The following is a 19,731-nucleotide window of genomic DNA, read 5'->3' as shown; positions in this document are numbered from 1 at the left end:
TAGACGGCATACTTACGGTAATGGCTCGATCCTTTCAACCAGGAAAGTCATCAACTTTTCAGATATATAATTTTGGAATCATTTTACTGTATAGAATAGAATAAATCTAAATGGTAGACTGCTTTTCAATTGTGTTGCTACCTATCAATATGAAAGTTCTAATCCTTAGAATTTATTACTTAAAAAATACAGTATCCATACAATTCGTAATTTACCCGATTAGAATAATCGAGCCAGTTCCGCACAATGTCTACAGGCCGACTTTGGGTTGGGCACATGTATATTACCCATGTGTAGACCAGATGAGGGAATCACTGAAACACGGTCCGGTAATGTGCCCGGATGAAAGTTGCGTTAATGACCCTCATGTAAAGTAAGAGAAAATGTTTGGTATCGATGATGACATACCTAATATATTCTATTTTATTTTTCAGATCCCAATTAAACGGCCGTTTTTTATTATTGGTCCCTGTCGCACTGGAACCAGTTTCCTCCAAAACCTCTTATTCTGCGATCCGCAGAATACAAGCCTCAAGTTTTATGAACTTTTGCAACCAGTTGCAGATGTTGCTCCCGACGCCGAGGACCCACGAATTTTGAAAACTACACAAAGAATAGGTAAGTAACAATAAAAATGGTATTGACTTACAGTGAGTCTAAGTAATTCTACCATGTTTGAGCTATAAACAGCCCTTATTTGTACATACAGACTTGGCATTTAATATGGAATGCTTTTTTCCAAATAATTTTTCATAATTTTTCCTATTTTGCTGACTGATACTTTTAATTACTTTTAATAACCTCTTCGAATTCACCAGTGATGCCAAAAAATACATTCATTGCCTATTTTAAGTCATATGACAACCATTAAAAGGGATATTTTGGATTTCCATATTTTCCAAATTATCATCTGTAATAGAGATGCACGCTCCACAAAGGACCCTCATGTCAGTGTCTAGTTACAGCAACGGTATGTTACGCTTGGCCTCATCTGGTTGATATTAGGACTCTCAAGCGGCTAGGCATCCCTTTGGATAGGTTTTTAGAGTTTAATCTGGAATAACATTCCAGGCATCGGTCAAAACTTGTCCAATTTGGTTCAGTATTGTTGCAGGACATGTAGGCCGTTGATTTGGCGAGTAATGACCTACAACATATTGTCAATGTGGTCCAAATATGTCGCATTTGATGACCAAGGTAGCTGCTCGTTTCATTGGTTCTGTAAGTTATCTGCTATTAAAAGTGCGCTGTGTGAACTGGCAATCTCATTGTGCGACCCAAAATTGTTCCTAAGGTGCCCCCCTATCAAAAGATATTCAAGTGATTCCCAGATTATTCTTTTATTTGATATAGTTCAGGTTTATCGTCAGTGACTACCTTTGTTGTTTTTTGCTCCATTGTGGTATCCACTCCAGATACTGACGCTTTCAATGACTCTAGTCACTTTAGACGCGGCACACGCTTCGTCGTAGGTATCTTCAAGATGTCTGTAAACTCGGTTTTCACTAGTTTTCACATGGTCCCCAAATCATCCGGAAGGACAGTGAGTCCTGTACCCTGGTGGTAAGATTTCTATACATTGGGCGTGGCCTCTCTGTACTTTATACAACAATGCTTAACTAATTTTGCGCACTGCAAAACTGACCGCTTGCATGCAACATTTCTAATTCTTCTGTGCAGTTGTTGGCGACATATGGACACTTTTTTGTCAGAACCATGCTTTGCCAAAACCAACCCAAAGGAGAGCTACCCAGTTAAATCATTTCATATTACACAATGCAGCAGTGCAACCTCGCTTTTTCAGCCTCGACGTATAATAAAACTTCCGTATTTCAGCTTCGATGGACGAAATCGTGCCACAGTTTAAAAGCATTCACAAGTTGGATGCTGAAGGGCCATACGAGGACCATCACTTCTTTGAAAACATCGGCGTATTCAAGGCACCTGCTTTCCAAGGCGGCAACAGTGGAGAGTATGTCACGTGGTATGAGGCAAGAACCAATGAGGAAATGGTTGAGGCATACCGTTTCCATAAGCTGCAAACTCAGCTTATACTGAATGGTAGAGGTGAGATTTTACTCAACTGGCATATCACACTTGCATTTCCCATCTCAACTCTATCTCACAGTTTCATGGAAAAATTAAGTTTATCTTATCCTCCCCAACCCCCCCCCTCCCCCCCCCCCCCCCCCCCCCCCCCAGCACCGATTATTGTGCAGGATTTTAATTAGTGCTCGCTTTGGTTTCAGCAGCTACCCACAATTACCGTCGAATGGTTTTTAAGGAGAATTTCCACAGCCTTTACCTGGATGCCATACTTCAGGTGTATCCCGACGCAATCTTCGTTCACACCTACCGCAATCCGTGCACATCCCTTGCTTCTTTTTGTTCTCTCCGTGAAACTTACAAACTCTTGGCCTATAAACAGTGTGATATAGATTTAGAGCAACTTGGAAGGGAAGTGTTGAATTGGGCATTCCTCCACGGTGGAATAGAGATGATGAAGTTTAGGAAGAACCACCCAGAACTGGAGCACAGATTCATCGATATTGCATATGACGACCTCGTTACATCACCCCTGGATGTTGTGAAGAAGATATACGATCACTTTGACCTGGAACTGACCAACCAAGGGAAAAACAAAATGGAGGCGTTTGTGAAGGAAAACCCACAAAACAAATATGGCCGCCACAAGTACGACCTAAAGCGTTATCACCTGAGAGAAGAGGAAGTTTTGGAGCACTTTAAAGAATATGTGGAGGAGTACAAAATACCATGTTCATAGCCAGTGTTTTCTTTCATCAGCCGTCAAATGGTTGGAATTTTTAGATTATATTATCTTGGTAATCGATATCACGTTTTGCTTAAATAGTTCAGCGAGGGGTACAAAACACCATGTTCATAATCAGTGTTAACTTTTATCAGCCGTTAAATGGTTGGGGTTTTTAGATCATATTCTGTTGGTAATTAATACCAAGTTTTGCTCAAATACGTTTTACCTCTCCTATAACTTTGTCACATTTACTAGGTGTCATAGTGAAACGTGGCAACAAACATATCATTTGATCAAAAGCAGTAAAGCTAGTTACATTAATAATGTTCTTTTAATGATACAACCGCATCTTTTGCCAATCCTACACGAAATCATTTATACTTGTTTAAAATAGTGTTTACCTATTACTTGTGTACTAGTAGTTTTCAAAATCCGTGTGTCTTCAACGACGTTATATTAATTGGCATATACAACTTATTCCATAAGTTCATTACATTTAAAGTATGCATTCTGGGGATCGGCGAATAAGAGGTTTTGGAGGCAAGTTGACCCTGTGCGACAAGGGATAATAATGAAAATCGGCCGTTTAATGGGGGCATGAATAAATGGTCCTAAACCTGGTCAAAAACCATGGATTATATATTTTATCAAATTCGTTATCAAATTTAGTAAAATAAAAGATATAGCATGTAACAAATTGTGTCTATGCCAGCAGCGAAAACTATAAATTGAAAAAAAAACGTCCAATATGTTTTGTTGCCGACACGCTTAAGCAGTGAAATGCAAAGTGCATAGGAATAAATGCAATGTTAGAAGATAGGTAAAATGGTACACATATGGACGTGCGTGCACTAATACACTCTTGGCATAGTCTACATCTTACGAGAGGAATACGAGACACAAATAGAGCTAAATATAGATAATGAAAATATTCCAACACAAAACCCAAACTGGCTCGTTGCCGTGAGCTGACCTTGACATGTATGAGGCGCCTAGGACTAAATTAAGAACATACAAGTTGTGACTTCGTAGATCGGCTGTAGTACGCAAGTTTTTTACGGCGTTAATACAGAGGTTTCTAAGACATATGATGTTTTGCCAGTACCGAACAACCTGCCTAATTGAGTGTACGGTGAGCTAGTATATTGAACAATGACCCAAGGACAGCCGATTCCCCTCACAGAGGAAAGTATTTTAAATCATTTCTCTGAAGAAGATCGTGAGTTGCTGATGTCGGATACACTCACCGGCCGCTGGTGGTATGAAGGATTTACCTTATTATTGAGGTGCTTTCGTGAAGACAAAGCTTTAACTTCAGCAGGGAGACAGGTGATTGAAAGACGCTTAGTTGATGTCCTGAAGAATAGAATAACGATATCTAGACGACTGCCTTCAGTTGACTTTAGCAAGGTTAGTATTAGTACATGTACGTACATGTATTTAGATCTGAAGGGTTGTGCTAATTGTTGACATTTGTGGTATAAACTGTCTTGTATTGTTTATATATGAAAGTTCGTCAGTGCATGACACGTTTTAGATACCCAGTAAACATAACCTCGTGGCTCAGCTAGTTTTAACCGCAATACAAAACTGTAGGCCGGATACCTGCCAGTTTTTCGGCTACACATATGGTCCTGATATTGCTTTTTTTTTTTTTTTTTTTTTTTTTTTTTTTTTTTTTTTTTTTTTGTATCTTTTTTAAAAAGAAAGTCTATTTTACCCCGCATCTCTAATCCATTCATATATTAACTTACATGATATAGGGGCAATTGTCCACCACCCAGGTGCAGGGGGTTATCACTATACTACCGAAAAGTGACAAACCAAGAGAATTTCTGACCAACTGGAGGCCGATTTCCCTGTTAAATAATAGTTATAAAATTCTTTCCTCGTGTATTGCTAATAGGTTAAAATCTGTTATGGAATTTTTAATTCACGAAAATCAGAAGGGCTTTTTAAAGGGGAGGTATATAGGAGAGAACATAAGAATTCTGTATGATGTTCTGCACTATACAAAAGTCAAAGAAATCCCAGGTATTATTTTACTTTTTGATTTCCAAAAAGCTTTTGATAGCATATCCTGTTTTTTTATTTACAAAACATTAGAATTCTTCAATTGTGGAAATGACCTTATTAGGTGGATTAAAACCCTTTACAAAAATGCAGAACTGGGATATTCTCCCGTTTTTTCAAAATAGGCAGAGGGTGTCGACAGGGTGACCCTGCATCCCCATATATATATTTAATTTATGCGCAGAAATAATAAGTATTCTTATAAGACAGGAAAAAAACATTAGAGTTATTGGTATAGCAAGAGAAGAGATAAAATTATTACAATATGCCGATGATACAGTGGTTTTCTTAGACGGCTCAGAGAAATCGCTAAAAAGTGCTCTAGACCTTTTGTTCCAGTTTTTCAAATATTCTGGGTTAAAACCAAATATTTCAAAAACAAAAGCAGTATGGATTGGCTCAAAAATGAATAGCAAAGACGTTCTGTGTAAAAACGAAAAATTAGACTGGACAAATGAACCTGTATCTGTGCTAGGTTTTACCTTTACAGCTGAACTTGATTGTATAGAAGAACGCAATTATAACATTAAGTTGGCTGTCATCAAAAAAGAGATTAATAACTGGTCAAAAAGGTATCTGTCCACCCTGGGAAAAATAACGGTGGTTAAATCACTACTGATACCAAAGTTTACTCATTTGTTTATGTCATTACCAGGTCCCAGTGCCCAATGGATAAAAGAGTTAAACTCTATTCTTTTCAAATTCATTTGGCATGGGAAAAATGATAGGGTATCAAGAAAGACAATTATTCAAGACTTCGAAAATGGGGGCTGTAGAATGGTGCATTTTCAATCTTATATTAAAGCCTTGAAATTAACTTGGATTCGCAGATTACTATCGAATACTAACCAATACGGAAGGATCTTTACCGAAAGTTGCAACACGACGTCGCTCTGTCAGTTTGGACCTGTATATGCGAAATAATGCGGGGAAACCACGACAAATTTATTCTGGAAAGAATTATTTTCATATTACTCGCGGTATGCTAGCGCAATAGAGGAAAATGACCCACAAGATTTTCTGGAAGCTCCATTGTGGTATAATCCGAATATTTTAATTGAAAACAAGGTCGTTTTCTTAAAACCATTATATGAGAAAGGCTTCCAAGTGGTGCTCGACTTGCTTGATTCAAACGGCAACGTGCTTTCATATAGAGAAATCACGGATGCATACAAAATACGCCTCCCATTTACAAAATATTTTGGCCTAAGAAATGCTATCTATAATGCATTTCCCAATTTGAAAGGAATAACTGGTACACAGAAAACTTATAACCTGAAAATACCCAAACCGCTTAGGATAATATGAAAAAACAAAAAAGGCTGTAAAGTGATTTATGATACGTTTATAAAAAACTGTACGAAACCCCTAAAATGAAATAAAATGGGAAAGGTTCTTTAATAAAGCAATAACATGGAATCTTAGCTACAATCGTCTCCTGACAGATATAAAAGAATCCAAACTCAGATGGTTTAACTTTAGATGTATTCATAAAATTCTAGGGACAAAATACTTACTGTTCAAGTATAAAATAGTTGATAATCCTCATTGCAATTTATGTAGCACAAGGATGGAAACAATTGAACATCTATTCATAGATTGTAATCTCGCAAAAAATTTGTGGAATCAAATCGAAAACTGGTTTAGGGAAGAAAAGGGAGCCAATATTCATACTTCTGCATCGGATATTATTCTCGGAAATAATGATGAGAAATTGAATTTATTGATTTCCCAGGTAAAATATTACATTTACAGTAAATCAAAAAATGGGGGACATCTGTCCTTTACGGACATCGAATGCTATCTGTGTTAGAGAAAAAATGCTGTGCTTATCAATATCTTATTTATTAATGAAAATGATGAGCCATCAGTAGTAGTTATATGTGCCTGTATGTGTGTTTGTGAGAGAGAAGTAAGCGTGGGGTAAAAAAGAAGTATTGTACTCTGTAATTAACATTACCTAACTTCAATAAAGAAAAAAAAAACTTACATGATATATAAGGGGCCATTCGGTCGTAATGTGATAGCAATAACAAGTGCTTGGTAACGGAGTGGCCTAGTTTACAGGCACCTAGACCTCCCACGTACGATAATGGCTCGACCATTTCAACCAGGAATCAACTTTTCAGATATGTAATTTTGGAATCATTTTACTTTGTATATCGAAAAATATAAAACTAAAAGGTAGACTACTTTTCTATTGTTTTGCTCTCAATCAAGATTGAATGTTCTAATTTTCAGAATTTAAAATTTAGAATGGCCTCTCAGTGACATTCAATGACATTCATTTCGAGACCATTAAAGGATTACGCGGTTTTCCTTTCATGTAGGTCCGCCATATTTAGGTCTTGGCCTTGCTAGACCTCGGCTTATCTCGATGTGAATGCTCTCATATATGTAATAAACATTTTTTTTCAGATCCCAATTAAACGGCCGGTTTTCATTGCCCCTGTCGTACTGGAACTACTTTCCTCCAAAACCTCTTATTTTGCAATCCGCAGAATACATGCCTCAAGTTTTATGAACTTTTGCAACCAGTTGCAGATGTTGCTCCCGTCACCGAGGACCCACGAATTTTGAAAACTACACAAAGATTAGGTATGTAACAATAATTGTAGTGACTTACAATGAGTCTAAGTAATTGTAACATATTGGATGATTGTCATTTTGTACGACTGAGCTATAAAACAGCTCTCTATAGCTTATGTGTACACATGTAACAGATATTTGAGTTTGCATTTAATACGTAGGATATTTTGATGGCATTAAAACCACAAGAAATTTTGCCGCAGTATCTTAGCTTTTAACCTCTCTCATATGCTAGTCACAAGTGAAAATTGTAGGATATTTTGATGGCATTAAAACCACAAGACATTTTGCATCAGTGTTTTAGCTTTTAACCTCTTTTATGTGTTAGTCACAATTGGATTCAGGTGTTGAAAACAAGGCAGCAATGCTTTCAATACTACAGACACAGAACAGAAAATGAGGATGCTAATGAAAAGTTTTTGTCGATTCTGGTGCAATACTGCAAAAAGAGGCGTAATCGATCAATTATGTGTTACAGGTAACATGGACATTATGAAAACGTTAATATCATCGGGCTTAGTGTCACACATTGAAAATTCCAATATGTGAAAAATGACGAGAACACAAAAACTTAAAAGTTACATGATGGTTTACCGTGCCTCTGTATAATTACCTACAATTTTCAATTATGAACTAAATGCAACGTGAACATGTCCTAACATGTCCTATAACAGATACATGGCGATGACAGACAGACGTGGTGGCTACAGAAATCCTGTGACCAGCTTTTAAATATGCATTCATTACAATGACATAACTATTCATTATTTAGACACGATGTACGCCTCCAGACCGGATTTGGAAACCATCCACCCCCAGAAGGGTTTAGCTCCGGAAGAAGATTTATTTCTGTTCCATAACGTTGGTGTGTACAAGAATTTTGTTTTTAAAAGCGGAAACTGTGAGACGTATATAAAATGGATGGAGACCCGGGCCAATGATGAAATGGTTGAAGCTTATCGTTTCCACAAACTGCAGACTCGATCAGCTTATACTTCATAGCAGAGGTGGGCCTTTCAACTGGTTTAAAGATGCAAATAATTGCTTCGCTATATTCTGATGTATTAAAATTCATTAAAATGAATAGGCTATGCAAAGTTGTTTTTCCACATTTATAATCTATTGATTCGTTTTTAGTTTTGCTCCAAATCGAATTTTCGTCTTAAAAAGCAGTTATCGCCTTTTCATTAGTTATAATTCAACCGGGCCCTTAATTTTTAAACAAATAACTTCTCGATTCATATAGACAGCTACAGGCATTTTAATTTTCGAGAAAAAGTTATCAATACGTTTTTTTTTTTTTTTTTTTTTTTTTTTTTTTTTTTTTTTTTTTGAATGCTTATATATCTATTTGTATTGTTTGAATTGGAAATATTACTGATTTGCAGGATATTTGGAGATAAAACTGACACCTTGGAACATTTTTCACACTTGTGGAAATTATCCTTAAATACCATTCGCATGTTAGTATCATCAGATTCTGAAACCGAAACAATCATTTGCTTGTTAATTGATATAAATTCGTCCAGAATATTTTCGTTATATAAATGCATATCATCAAACTTCCCAATATTAGGGTTACACTGAAAGTGGGTAAAACGCGTCAGACAGATCTAGGAAGAAGCAGGGGTATGGGTTTTATTGACTTAAAGTCCCTACAAAGTTTTCTTCCCCTTAAATTTACTTTAAGAGGTGGGATTGCCTCTATTCCAAAGCCCCCTTTACCTTTTCTACGATCAAAAATGCGGCCAGGACGCTCAATGGTCGCCAAAGCGATTTTAATTTAAAAATTGTGTTTCAGTGTAAATGCTTCTGCGTCTCTTGTGCGTCCTTTGTTCAACATGTTCAACACTTTAGGGGCGACCATGGCGTCCTCGGCGCAGCTTGAACGACCTTTGTGTGTTCACCGTGCGTCCTTTGTGCGTCCGACGGCGACCAGCTGATCAGTTTCGTGATGGTACATAAGCCTCAGAAAGGACGCCGCCCAGTGAAAAGGGGGTTTAAAATGTGTAACCTTGAGAAAAGATTATTCATTCTTTAATAATTAATCAAATTGGGTCAAGTGTGAGTGCTCAGCTGGTGCACACATGATACTCAGTCTTGCTAGCCTCTCTGCGTTGCTGGGGTGGACAGACTAGATTAAACTAAACAAACATTGATAAATCTACATAAGCGACTGGCTTTCAGACTATTTGATACAGATATCTCCCTGGCGTTATCGTAGTATAGAAGCTCCTTGGGATATACATGTATATACGTATCCAGTACATGTTTTGCATTTCGTGGTGCCATATCCCTATATCGCATAATGTCTCAAGGACAGCCTATTCCTCTAACAGAGGAAAGTATTTTTACACATTTCTCCCAAGAAGACCGCAAGTTGCTGTTGTCGGATACCCTCACCGGCCGCTGGTGGTATGAAGGATTTACCTTATTATTGAGGTGCTTTCGTGAAGACAAAAATTTAACTTCGGCAGGGAGACAGCGGGTTGAAGCTCGCTTGGTTGATGTCCTTAAAAACCGACTAGCGATTTCAAGACGACTGCGGTCAGTTGACTTAAGTAAGGTTAGTATGTGTAGGCTAAAGGGTGTCCCTCGATCTCGTTTCAAACCTTTTCCATAACTAACAGTGTATATACTTATTAAATGTACGTAAATATAGAAGACCGTTCATCACACTTAATGTGCTAATTTTTCTTAAGTCGTCAGTAAAAAGCATAAGTTTGTGTCCACGTGGAACAATTCATACATTCTAAACAATAGGAAAACCAGTATTGCCGGTAATAAGGTTAATTTGACCTTGATCTTTTGCAATAGTTTACGATAGTTCAAGGTCACAAGAGAGGATGCGGATGCGTCCATTTGACTGCTCCATTTCTCTGGCCAACTCACTTGTTCTTTTAATTTGAATATTTGGGACTTATATAGAGCCGTGTACCGTTAGAGCGTGACATGCCAATGATAGAAAACGGTATAGGCAATCCTAAAATCGTCCATGTATACGGTTACTAGTAGAACTGCAGAGGTCTGTGTTGTCATTATATGACAAAATACCAATTTTGTCACAATCTGTGCTGTGAATGGATACTGTTTTTGCCCACTAGGCTTTACTTATGTCTCGATTTCATTGCTTGCCAAAGAGTTAATATTTTGATTGATCTTTTAAATCATATAGTTCGGAAGATGCCCTGTGAGCAATTTTATTCATTTATTGATACCAGAGATAATGTAAACTTTTTGCAGTTTTCAATCAAGAGGCCAATTTTCATCATTGGACCTTGTCGAACTGGGACATCTTTCCTTCAAGAACTGCAAGATCCCCAGAATACCTCCCTAATGTATTATGAAGTTCTTCATCCAGTTGTAGATGTCGCCACTGTCGGCACGGATCCGCGTATTTTGGAAGAAAAGCAAGCACAAGGTCAGTGGCAGCTAGGTGACAACCTAAGCGGTAGACCTTTATATACTAGTAATATAACAGTACTTTTACTGATGATTTTAGTGACAGTAGTCACTTACTTTGGACCAAAATATTAGTGAAACAGCTACGTTTCGTTCCTGAGTGAGGTTGCCTTGCTGATTAAGGAAAGGCTACCGAAAATAGTCGGAAACTTTTCTTCCTAAGTTCTTACACACATTTTAAACAGTAAAGTTATGGCATTATCTTTCTATTCATACCCGGAATATCCTGTAGAATGTCAATAAATTGAGAAAATCTCCACTTTCATCAAAAAGTGACGTAATCTGTGCTTGCATAGTCTTTTCGTTTTTCACTGAAAAATAAGACCTCCCTATTTCAGCCTCGATGTAAATTAAAAAACCTCCCTATTTCAGCCTCGATGAACGAGACCGTGCCACAGATGAAAAGCATTCACAAGATGGAAGCTGAAAGTCCATACGAGGGACATCACCTCTTTGAAAACATCGGCGTGTTCAAGGCACCTGCTTTCCAAGGCGGCAACAGTGGAGAGTACGTCACGTGGTATGAGGCAAGAACCAATGAGGAAATGATTGAGGCATACCGTTTCCATAAACTGCAAACACAGCTTATACTGAATGGTAGAGGTGAGGTTTTCCTCAACGCCTGAGGCGAGGGGGCGCAATGGGTTCGAAACCAATTAAATACCCTTTTGTCTAAAAAGTTCTACTCTGAAACAAACATTGATCTAAACACTGTCATACCTTAAGTAAGGTCAACTAAGGAGGTAAAAAGGTCCGCCATTGTTTAAAAAGACCCCCCTTTTGAAATTGTTGGTAACTGATCAGTTATTAACTTTAATTGGGAGATACGTTTGCATCTAAAGTTACATGTACGTGGTATACAAACATCTGCCTCAAATTTGTGGAAACGTTTAAGTTAATATCTCGCATATCGCATTTGCATTTCCCAACTCAACTCTGTTTCAAAGATTGATCAAAAAAATTAAGTTTAGCTGATACCCCCCCCCCCCCCCCCCCCGAAACATTATTGTGCACGATTTTAATTAGTGCTCGCTTTGGTTTCAGCAGCTGCCCACAATTACCGCCGAATGGTTTTTAAGGAGAATTACCACAGCCTTTACCTGGATGCCATACTCAAGGTGTATCCAGACGCAATCTTCGTTCACACCTACCGCAATCCGTGCACATCCGTTGCTTCCCTGTGTTCTCTCCGTGAAACTTACAAACTCCTAGCCTACAAACAGTGTGATATAGATTTAGAGCAACTTGGAAGGGAAGTGTTGAATTGGGCATTTCTCCACGGTGGAATAGAGATGATGAAGTTCAGGAAGAACCACCCAGATTTGGAGCACAGATTCGTCGATATTGCGTTTGACGACCTCGTTACATCACCCCTGGATGCTGTGAAGAAAATATACGATCACTTTGGCCTGGAGATGACTGACCAAGGGAAAGACAACATGGAGGCGTATGTGAAGGAAAACCCACAAAACAAACACGGCCGCCACAAGTATGACCTGAAGCGTTATCACCTGACGGAAGAGGAAGTTTTGGGGCATTTTAAAGAATATGTGGAGGAGTACAAAATCCCTTGCTGATTTATAATCATTGTTTACACTAATTGCCAGAAACATATTTGGAATGGCTTAGATTCACCAACGACTGTAGCAATTTTGAAATAAGTACATGTGCTTCGACCACAAAATCGAGTGACTATTTAAATAACCTACAGTTAGTTACCAAAAATATCAGTTTTGGAATATTTTTACTAATATTATTTTAATTATTATTAGGTTCTCTGAAGTGGCACTTAGGGTCTTATTTGGAGATCGTTGGCTTAAAGAGACTTATGTTTTCGCTTTGAAATATGCTTGGCATCCGACGATCACCTGACCAAACCAAATACCGATTCATATAATGCCATGGTTAATCATACATCAATTTATCTTCATTATCTATTGCACAATTTGCCAATTGTAAAATAACAAGTTTCTGGAGTATCGCTTTTAAGATTAGAACCGTGAATTAGAACCGTTCCAGTTTTGGGGTCCGCTTGTGTGCTTTCCAGCGCGCGCGTGACGGCGCTTTTACGTCAATCCGAGAAAAATGTGCAGCTGCTGGGCAAACTTACTCTTTGTCCAGTTTTAGGCTACGGTATAGCTAAATCCAGGGGGACGTGTCTGAGCATGTAAATGATAAAAATAGATGACCCACTAACCAATTTACATACTCAGACACGCCCTATGGATTCATCTTTGTGGTTGTCATCAAGGTTTTGCAATGTACAATGAAACTTTTCAAAGATAAAAACGATATACAGTTGTTTTACTGGAATGGATAATATCCTTCAGCGAATTTGCATACTCAGACATGCCCCCTTGATTCATCTATATGGTAGTCATCAAGGTTTCTCAATGTAAACAGCGACTTCTACTAGTATATTCAAAGTGAATTATGAGATATTGTTTAATTGGAATTGATGGTATCCCTCAGCCAGTTTTCATACTCAGACACGCCCCCTATAGAGTTGATAAATTGGAATTGATGGTATCCCTCAGCTAATTTGCATACTCAGACACGCCCCCTATTGAGTAGTTTAATTAGAATTGATGGTATCCCTCAGCCAATTTGCATACTCAGACACGCGTGTGTAGACATTAGGGAACCCCAGTTCTCGGCAGCCGCTGTACCCCCACGAGGTGACACCAGCCAGGACCCAGACGCCGTGGACCTTACACACCAAGGGGCCGCCACTGTCTCCCTGGAATGTAAAAGAGTGTGATATATTTGTCATAAGCGACCTCCTTATCTTTTTCTTTAATATGATGTAAGCGACATGAATGAGAAATACACGTAGCAGCTTCAATGAATACACGTTTATGTTACAAAGAGTAAGGGTAATGGATTGGTTTTAAAATCTATTTAAAAAAGAACGCTTTTTAAACAGTCACGTGTTGAAAACCACGTTTCTCTACTTCTTCTTGTGGCTTTTTTATAGCGCGTTGAAGCTGTGCATTCTCGCCTGTAAATATGGTTCAAACAGCTGAAGGTAACAAATGGTCGAGATCGAGGCAAAAAAAAAAAAACAAAACAATTTAGATCATTGAGGAATATTTCATCGTTTTTTAACACTGATTCTCGCCTCTCAGAATTGTGAGATGTTATTTCTTTGCAAATATGGCTCAGGAAATGTACAATATGTAACCGTTTTTCGCCACATTTATATTTATAACTGATTAGTTCAAAATGTAAAATTCGCTAAAACCCTTCTGTTCAGCTTTTTAAGCAAAATAATAATAATAATAATAATAATAATAATAATAATAATAATAATAAATCGAACGTTCTGACTGATCTCAGCCTATACCTACCTGACAGGAACCTGCGGAACCATCTCCTATACAAATGTGTGTGTCTTCCAACACGTAGCTTCCCCAGCCTTCCTTGCACTCAGCATAAGTACGAATTACGGTGTTGAACTCCCGGAGGACCTCATTGCTGACATTACCTGATAAGAGCACAAAGAAAAGAAGAATGATGTTGTGATTTTCTTTATGGACACATTCACAACCAAAGTTAATCCGCAAATCAACTTTTTCTGAATACGCCCTACGACGTTCTGAGAAGTATGCGGCATCCCTAGCTACAAATATCTGAACAAGCAACATGTTAAAAATAGTCGCATACTCTCGCTTGACATGGTTGCATGCAACATATGTATATTATTTATCTGAGATTTAAATCACGCCTATTTTGGCGCTTTTGTATTGTCTTTTTCGACGCAAGTCAAAACTAAAACTGCATTCACTCACTTACTCTTTGTATCTCCCCAGCCAGTGATCCAACAGTCCCCGTTGCCTAGGAACACCTGACCAGGGCGTGCCACGCAAGCGGGCTGCATGGTGCGACTCATCTGGATAGGGGTCGCTAGTTTCATTAAAGCAATGTCATTGGCATAAGTGCCGTAGCTCTTGTAGTTGGGATGCTGTGTAGAAAGATGGGTACTTTTATAGTATACCCCCAACCCTGTAACTTTCTGTAACATTAACTTTTCACACAGTTTTTTTACATTGTCTTGTTCATCTATGTCAAAGCTGTTGAAATAAAATGCTTTTGTAATTACCTGTGGTCTTTTTATTAGTTTTAATCACGTTTAATCCAGCCCATTGAGATACAATGTGAGAATCTACAATTTACACCCGCAGTCAATAACTTGCCGGGTTTTCGTTGGCTAACGCTAAGGTAATTTTATGTGAACAAGTAGCTCATAATAATTTCACAGAGGAAGACCAAATATACAATGTATTAATCTTATGTTCACAATTATCTTAGAGTTAAAATTCTAGCTAGTAGTTTTATAAAAAAAAAAAAACTTTCACTACTTCCACTGTCTTTGCCTTTTAACTAAAAGAGTTTTAATGCAGAGCTATAAAAAATGCAGAAAGGGAAAAACCATATTCACTGAAGGTCTACTTACAGCTATTATTTTTCCCACACTGCGACGTATTTCATTGTTGCTTTCCTCCGCCAGGTGGTGCTCACCTAGAACTAACGTCCAATCACCGGGGGCGTTCATACCAGACCTGGAGATGAATCCTACATGTTGAATGTTCAATGAAGTTATTATGCATACAAGATCTGGATCGAGATGGATGGAGAAATGTTATTTATAAATGTTGAATATTTAATAAAATTATTAATGAAAGTCTCTCTCTCACTCTCTCTCTCTCTCTCTCTCTCTCTCCCCGATTACATATATGACAAAGCAAATGAATGAATCAAATTATGGTGGATGGGTGGACAGATAGATGGACAGTTGGTTCATAGTAAGTACTAGACTTAGGCCTACCCGTGGACGCAGTGCGCTGCTGTCACTACCCACTCCTCGTTGACCAATATGCCTCCACACACGTGCTGCTCCCTACTGTTAAGATGAAGAGAGACCTGCCAAGGCCATTCGTGCGCGTCAGCAGTGTCCCCTCCCACAATACGTGAGTTCCCCACCGTGCCGCAAGAGCCTTCGAGAAAATTGATTTTTATAAGAGTGTTTTCCTCACTAGATCATGAATGATTTAGTGCTCTGTGTGGATACTGATATCAGGAAGATTCAATAATACATGTGTTTTTGAAAAAAAATGCAAAAAACACATAAAATTAAATACTAGTACAACGTAGTATGGCCGAAACCCTTTCACAATCATTAATTAATTAATTAATTTATTGAATTCTCCCACTTTATTTATGTCTGATTTCCCAAGTTATTTGAAAAAAAAAAACTAGTTATAATTTTATCTTTACTAGGGCAGTATGTTTAGTTTGCCAGGAACAAAATGTCAAAGTCAAATATAATCAACAGCATTTCACATTGCATTGCAAACAGAGGAGAAATTAATTTAAGGTATTATTCTTTACTGCGCAGCCATTCCAATTAGCATCGCCAGAGTGTTCATGAGAGAATGATGGAAAAGGTCACCCTCGTTAGATTCAGTTTTTCGTTTTGCTGTTAATGTCAATTTCAGTTAATTTAAATCCTTTTAATTGTTCCCTAGGTTCCTGAAACTTGTAACACAATTACTTAGAAGCACGTGTTAAGCTGGTGGTAAAAGTTAAAATGCTGTGAACAAGCGTCGTGCATGTTCCAAGAAAATTCTCTGAAACCTAGTGCCTAGTATGTCTACTGGTACAAAAGTACCCTAAAGTATGTATCGTTAAGAACTCAACTGATGATTACTATTATTTGGCTACTTTAAAAAACATTCATACAATGCAAACAGCCGAAAGTGCCATTCGACGATAAAATGAGGAACGTTCCGTATCACCACCTGTCGGACAAGAAAAATTGATTGTTTCGTAACACTGGCTTTATAAAAGCCCCCTGAAGTTATTATACGTACATGTACGGTAATTCTAATAAAGGAAGATTTTTATCCCAAAGCTGTAGCTGTAGAAAAATAGCTAATAGACACTGAATAGTTTCCCGGCGGAGGATACGCGAAAAACTTTCAATTGGGTCGGCCATATTTGATCGGCAGATCTGTTAGTCCTGGGATCAACTTTGTGGTTGTGAATGCGGTGTTATTGAATTATTATTGTGTAGTCTATACTTCAGGGATCACGGAAAACACTTCTCTTATAAAGAAATGAGTTTGCAGGCTCTTTGAATGTAAGGGTGACTCTGGCCCATTCCATTCTAAAAGGAGCTCTTGGTTAATTATTTGGCGGCTCATTATCATCCCTTTGCTTAATCAGCCATTGTTAAAAACGATTTGAACGCGAGGCACAGTTATACTTGCCTTCGTAGATGGAATTCGAAGCTACAGTGGTTGAGTTTTTGGACGGCACGCAGCACACCTTCCCTGCCCTTCTGCACGTGTAGTTGGCGTCAACAATACCGTCACATGATCCCTGCCTCACGCATTTACCTGTGCCTCGGCATCGTAAACCTGAATAGAACATACGTGCGTCTTACGTTAGTAAAACTGCCACCTTACTGCCCCGTTTTAACTACTCTTTTACTTAAAACAGAGTTTTCTAGAGCAGATTCCGAGTTTTTCTTAAAATAAATGGTTTTTTTATATTAAAATATGAAAATGAAAACTGGATTTAAAATTTAAAATTGAATGCAAACTGCTCCCCTCTTAAATCGCATTGTGAAATTTGTTGAATTCTTTTTGCTGGACACGTGCCGCTAAACTTCGCATGCTTTAACTTTCATATGGAACTATTTAGAAGCCATATTATTGGAAGTAATAAGCAGAAGAATTAACACATACAATGAGCAATCTATAACATACCTTGTGACATAGGTGACAGCATTACTGCCAACGCTAGCGTTGTAAGAAACTTCATCGCTAGGTTTCTATTGTATCTCGGTATCTCAAAGTAATATTGTGTAAAGTTAACTTCTTTATATAGGGTCTATAAATGGGTGCACCCAGTAACGATGGTTAGGACAGAGTGGGGGAATTATTATTTGAGAGGAAGATAAGTGTGTTTCAACATCTAAGGGCAGTAAAGAATGGCGCATTCACATGGTTATGGCTGTTACTTTATCATGCACATGCAATTATGCTATTCAAATTCGGTTCAGGAATTTCAAGATTCATACTCAGATTCTACACATTTTTTTTTATTTTTGACCAAAGCTGGTTAGGGTCTATACAACGTCAACAGTCGATGCCACTGCATTTTCGTTTTGGATATGTGTGTGAGTTGGAAGGGGGTGGGGGAGGTAGCACAAGGACCGTTAAATTTGCCTGGCTTCGCTCGTAATCGGCAAATATTCAGGAGAGTACACTTTTACTACATGTATAATATGGGTACTTTCTTTTGAAAAAATTGGAGCTTTCCGCAACCTAAGTTGACCCAAATTGTTAGAAATAGCATGAAACATAAATAATATTTTAATTTAAAGAGAAAATTTCTATCTTTCATTTTTTTCATTATTAAGAACCAGCCGGCCGGCTACCTCCCCTCCTCCCCCCTCCCAAACTCATCTCTACCTCAACTCACGGGTAGTTCACTGATGTTGTTCAGGTCGAAAATATTAAAATTTTGACCTTTGCATGCATGTTGAACAGAGAGGGTGATCTTTACATTGAACATCCACAGAAAAAAATATAAAATCTAATATAAATTAATCAAATTTTCAAGGAGAACGTTACAAAAGTTAATAGTTGCATTTGGCTCAACTGCACAGTAATAAATGTTGTAAAATGATTTATCAGCGACAGGTGCTAGCGTTCCACGTCCCAATTGGTCACAGTTAAGAAGGCTGCCTCAACGTGTGTCTGGGATGTAGAAAACATGTCCGATGTCGTCTGCCAGTCACTGCCATGTTTTCAGCAAAGATACGAACAATGTTGTATTCATACCTACCCTTCTTGTACTCTTGTTTTGTAACGATGAACTCGGGAAGTGCTGTAAGTTCTGTGGCATATAAGGGTGGCTTGAAACCTTTGTTGTTGACGCAAAACAGAATTCAGACGGCAAACATGAGGTGGGCTTCTGTGTGACCAAAGTTTCAAAGTGACAGTGAATTTTAACATAACCAATTACCAATTCTAGTTGATTATATCTGAGAACAAGAAATACTTTTTAGTCATATTTAAACAGATAAATACCATGAATTAAAGTCACAAAAAATAGTTTCAGTTACCAATGTCCTCAACCATCTTGAGTCTGCTGACACATCACGCACAGTCTTGAGGTCAGTAAGCATGGCGGGCTTTGAAAAACTACAGCTTTAGCAATGGCTCAGTGCTCTTTTATATTTCCCAGATTGTCACTAAGTTACGGCGAGTGTCAGTTACAAAGATGAAAGAAATGGCTACAGAGAGTTAACAATCGCTAACCCCAGGAATGTTAGTTTAGTAAAAAATTTTCTTAGGAAAAAAATATTTTTTATTATTAGCTTGGGAATTTCGATCGTGATGATAAAATTAGACATCTGTAACTCAAAAACGATTTTAAGGTTATTAATATCCAAAAGAATTTGGTCTAAGTGATAAAAATTAAATGTGCGCAAAAATCCACAACGCTTTATTGTTTTGCTACAAAAAGGTTGCATTGCATGCGTTTTTGTACGACTTCGTGGTTTATCAAGTGACTCACGTCACGTGCGGAAACGCGTGTCCATGGGAGTTTACTCTGGTGCCACATTGACGTGCTTTGCCTCACGCTAGCAATTTCCGTAGTTAAACCTTATAAATTCAAAGGGCAACTAAATGATATTTCCAGTATTATTATTTATCAGTGGCGGATTTGGGGGGGGGGGGGGTCCTAACCCCACCTACGATTTCTGGTCCCCTCTTGAAATTAGAATTTTGACTAGCTGAATTATAGTTCTAAACAAT

At 38.0% G+C, this 19,731-nt stretch overlaps 1 protein-coding gene across 1 annotated transcript; it reads right to left on the bottom strand.

Annotated features, from left to right (window-relative positions):
* Window positions 1–13,389: 13,389 nt before the first annotated feature.
* LOC147759143 (chymotrypsin A-like) lies at window positions 13,390–15,808 on the bottom strand. The gene is made up of 5 exons (XM_086998670.1): window positions 15,726–15,808; window positions 15,354–15,459; window positions 14,693–14,861; window positions 14,248–14,384; window positions 13,390–13,637 (listed from the first exon to the last, which is right to left on the bottom strand). The coding sequence occupies exons 2-5, from the start codon at window positions 15,450–15,452 to the stop codon at window positions 13,473–13,475; spliced, it is 570 nt and encodes a 189-aa protein (XP_086854796.1). The 5' UTR covers window positions 15,453–15,459; window positions 15,726–15,808; the 3' UTR covers window positions 13,390–13,472.
* Window positions 15,809–19,731: the final 3,923 nt, after the last annotated feature.

The sequence above is a fragment of the Lingula anatina genome, unplaced genomic scaffold (genome assembly GCF_051362555.1).
Source record: "Lingula anatina isolate TDL-2025a unplaced genomic scaffold, LinAna3.0 unanchor82, whole genome shotgun sequence".
NCBI classification, from domain to species: domain Eukaryota; kingdom Metazoa; phylum Brachiopoda; class Lingulata; order Lingulida; family Lingulidae; genus Lingula; species Lingula anatina.
Note: the sequence above shows the minus strand (reverse complement) of the source record. Positions and strands in the feature narration are given on the sequence as shown.

What these genes read in the sequence shown, in the direction of transcription:
- LOC147759143 (XM_086998670.1), bottom strand. Translation starts at nt 15,452, where the DNA reads ATGAACGCCCCCGGTGATTGGACGTTAGTTCTAGGTGAGCACCACCTG. An exon ending in GTGTGGGAAAAATAATAGCT is followed by an intron (nt 14,862 to 15,353) that starts GTAAGTAGACCT and finishes CTTTCTACACAG; the next exon opens with CATCCCAACTACAAGAGCTA. An exon ending in TGGCTGGGGAGATACAAAGA is followed by an intron (nt 14,385 to 14,692) that starts GTAAGTGAGTGA and finishes TGCTCTTATCAG; the next exon opens with GTAATGTCAGCAATGAGGTC.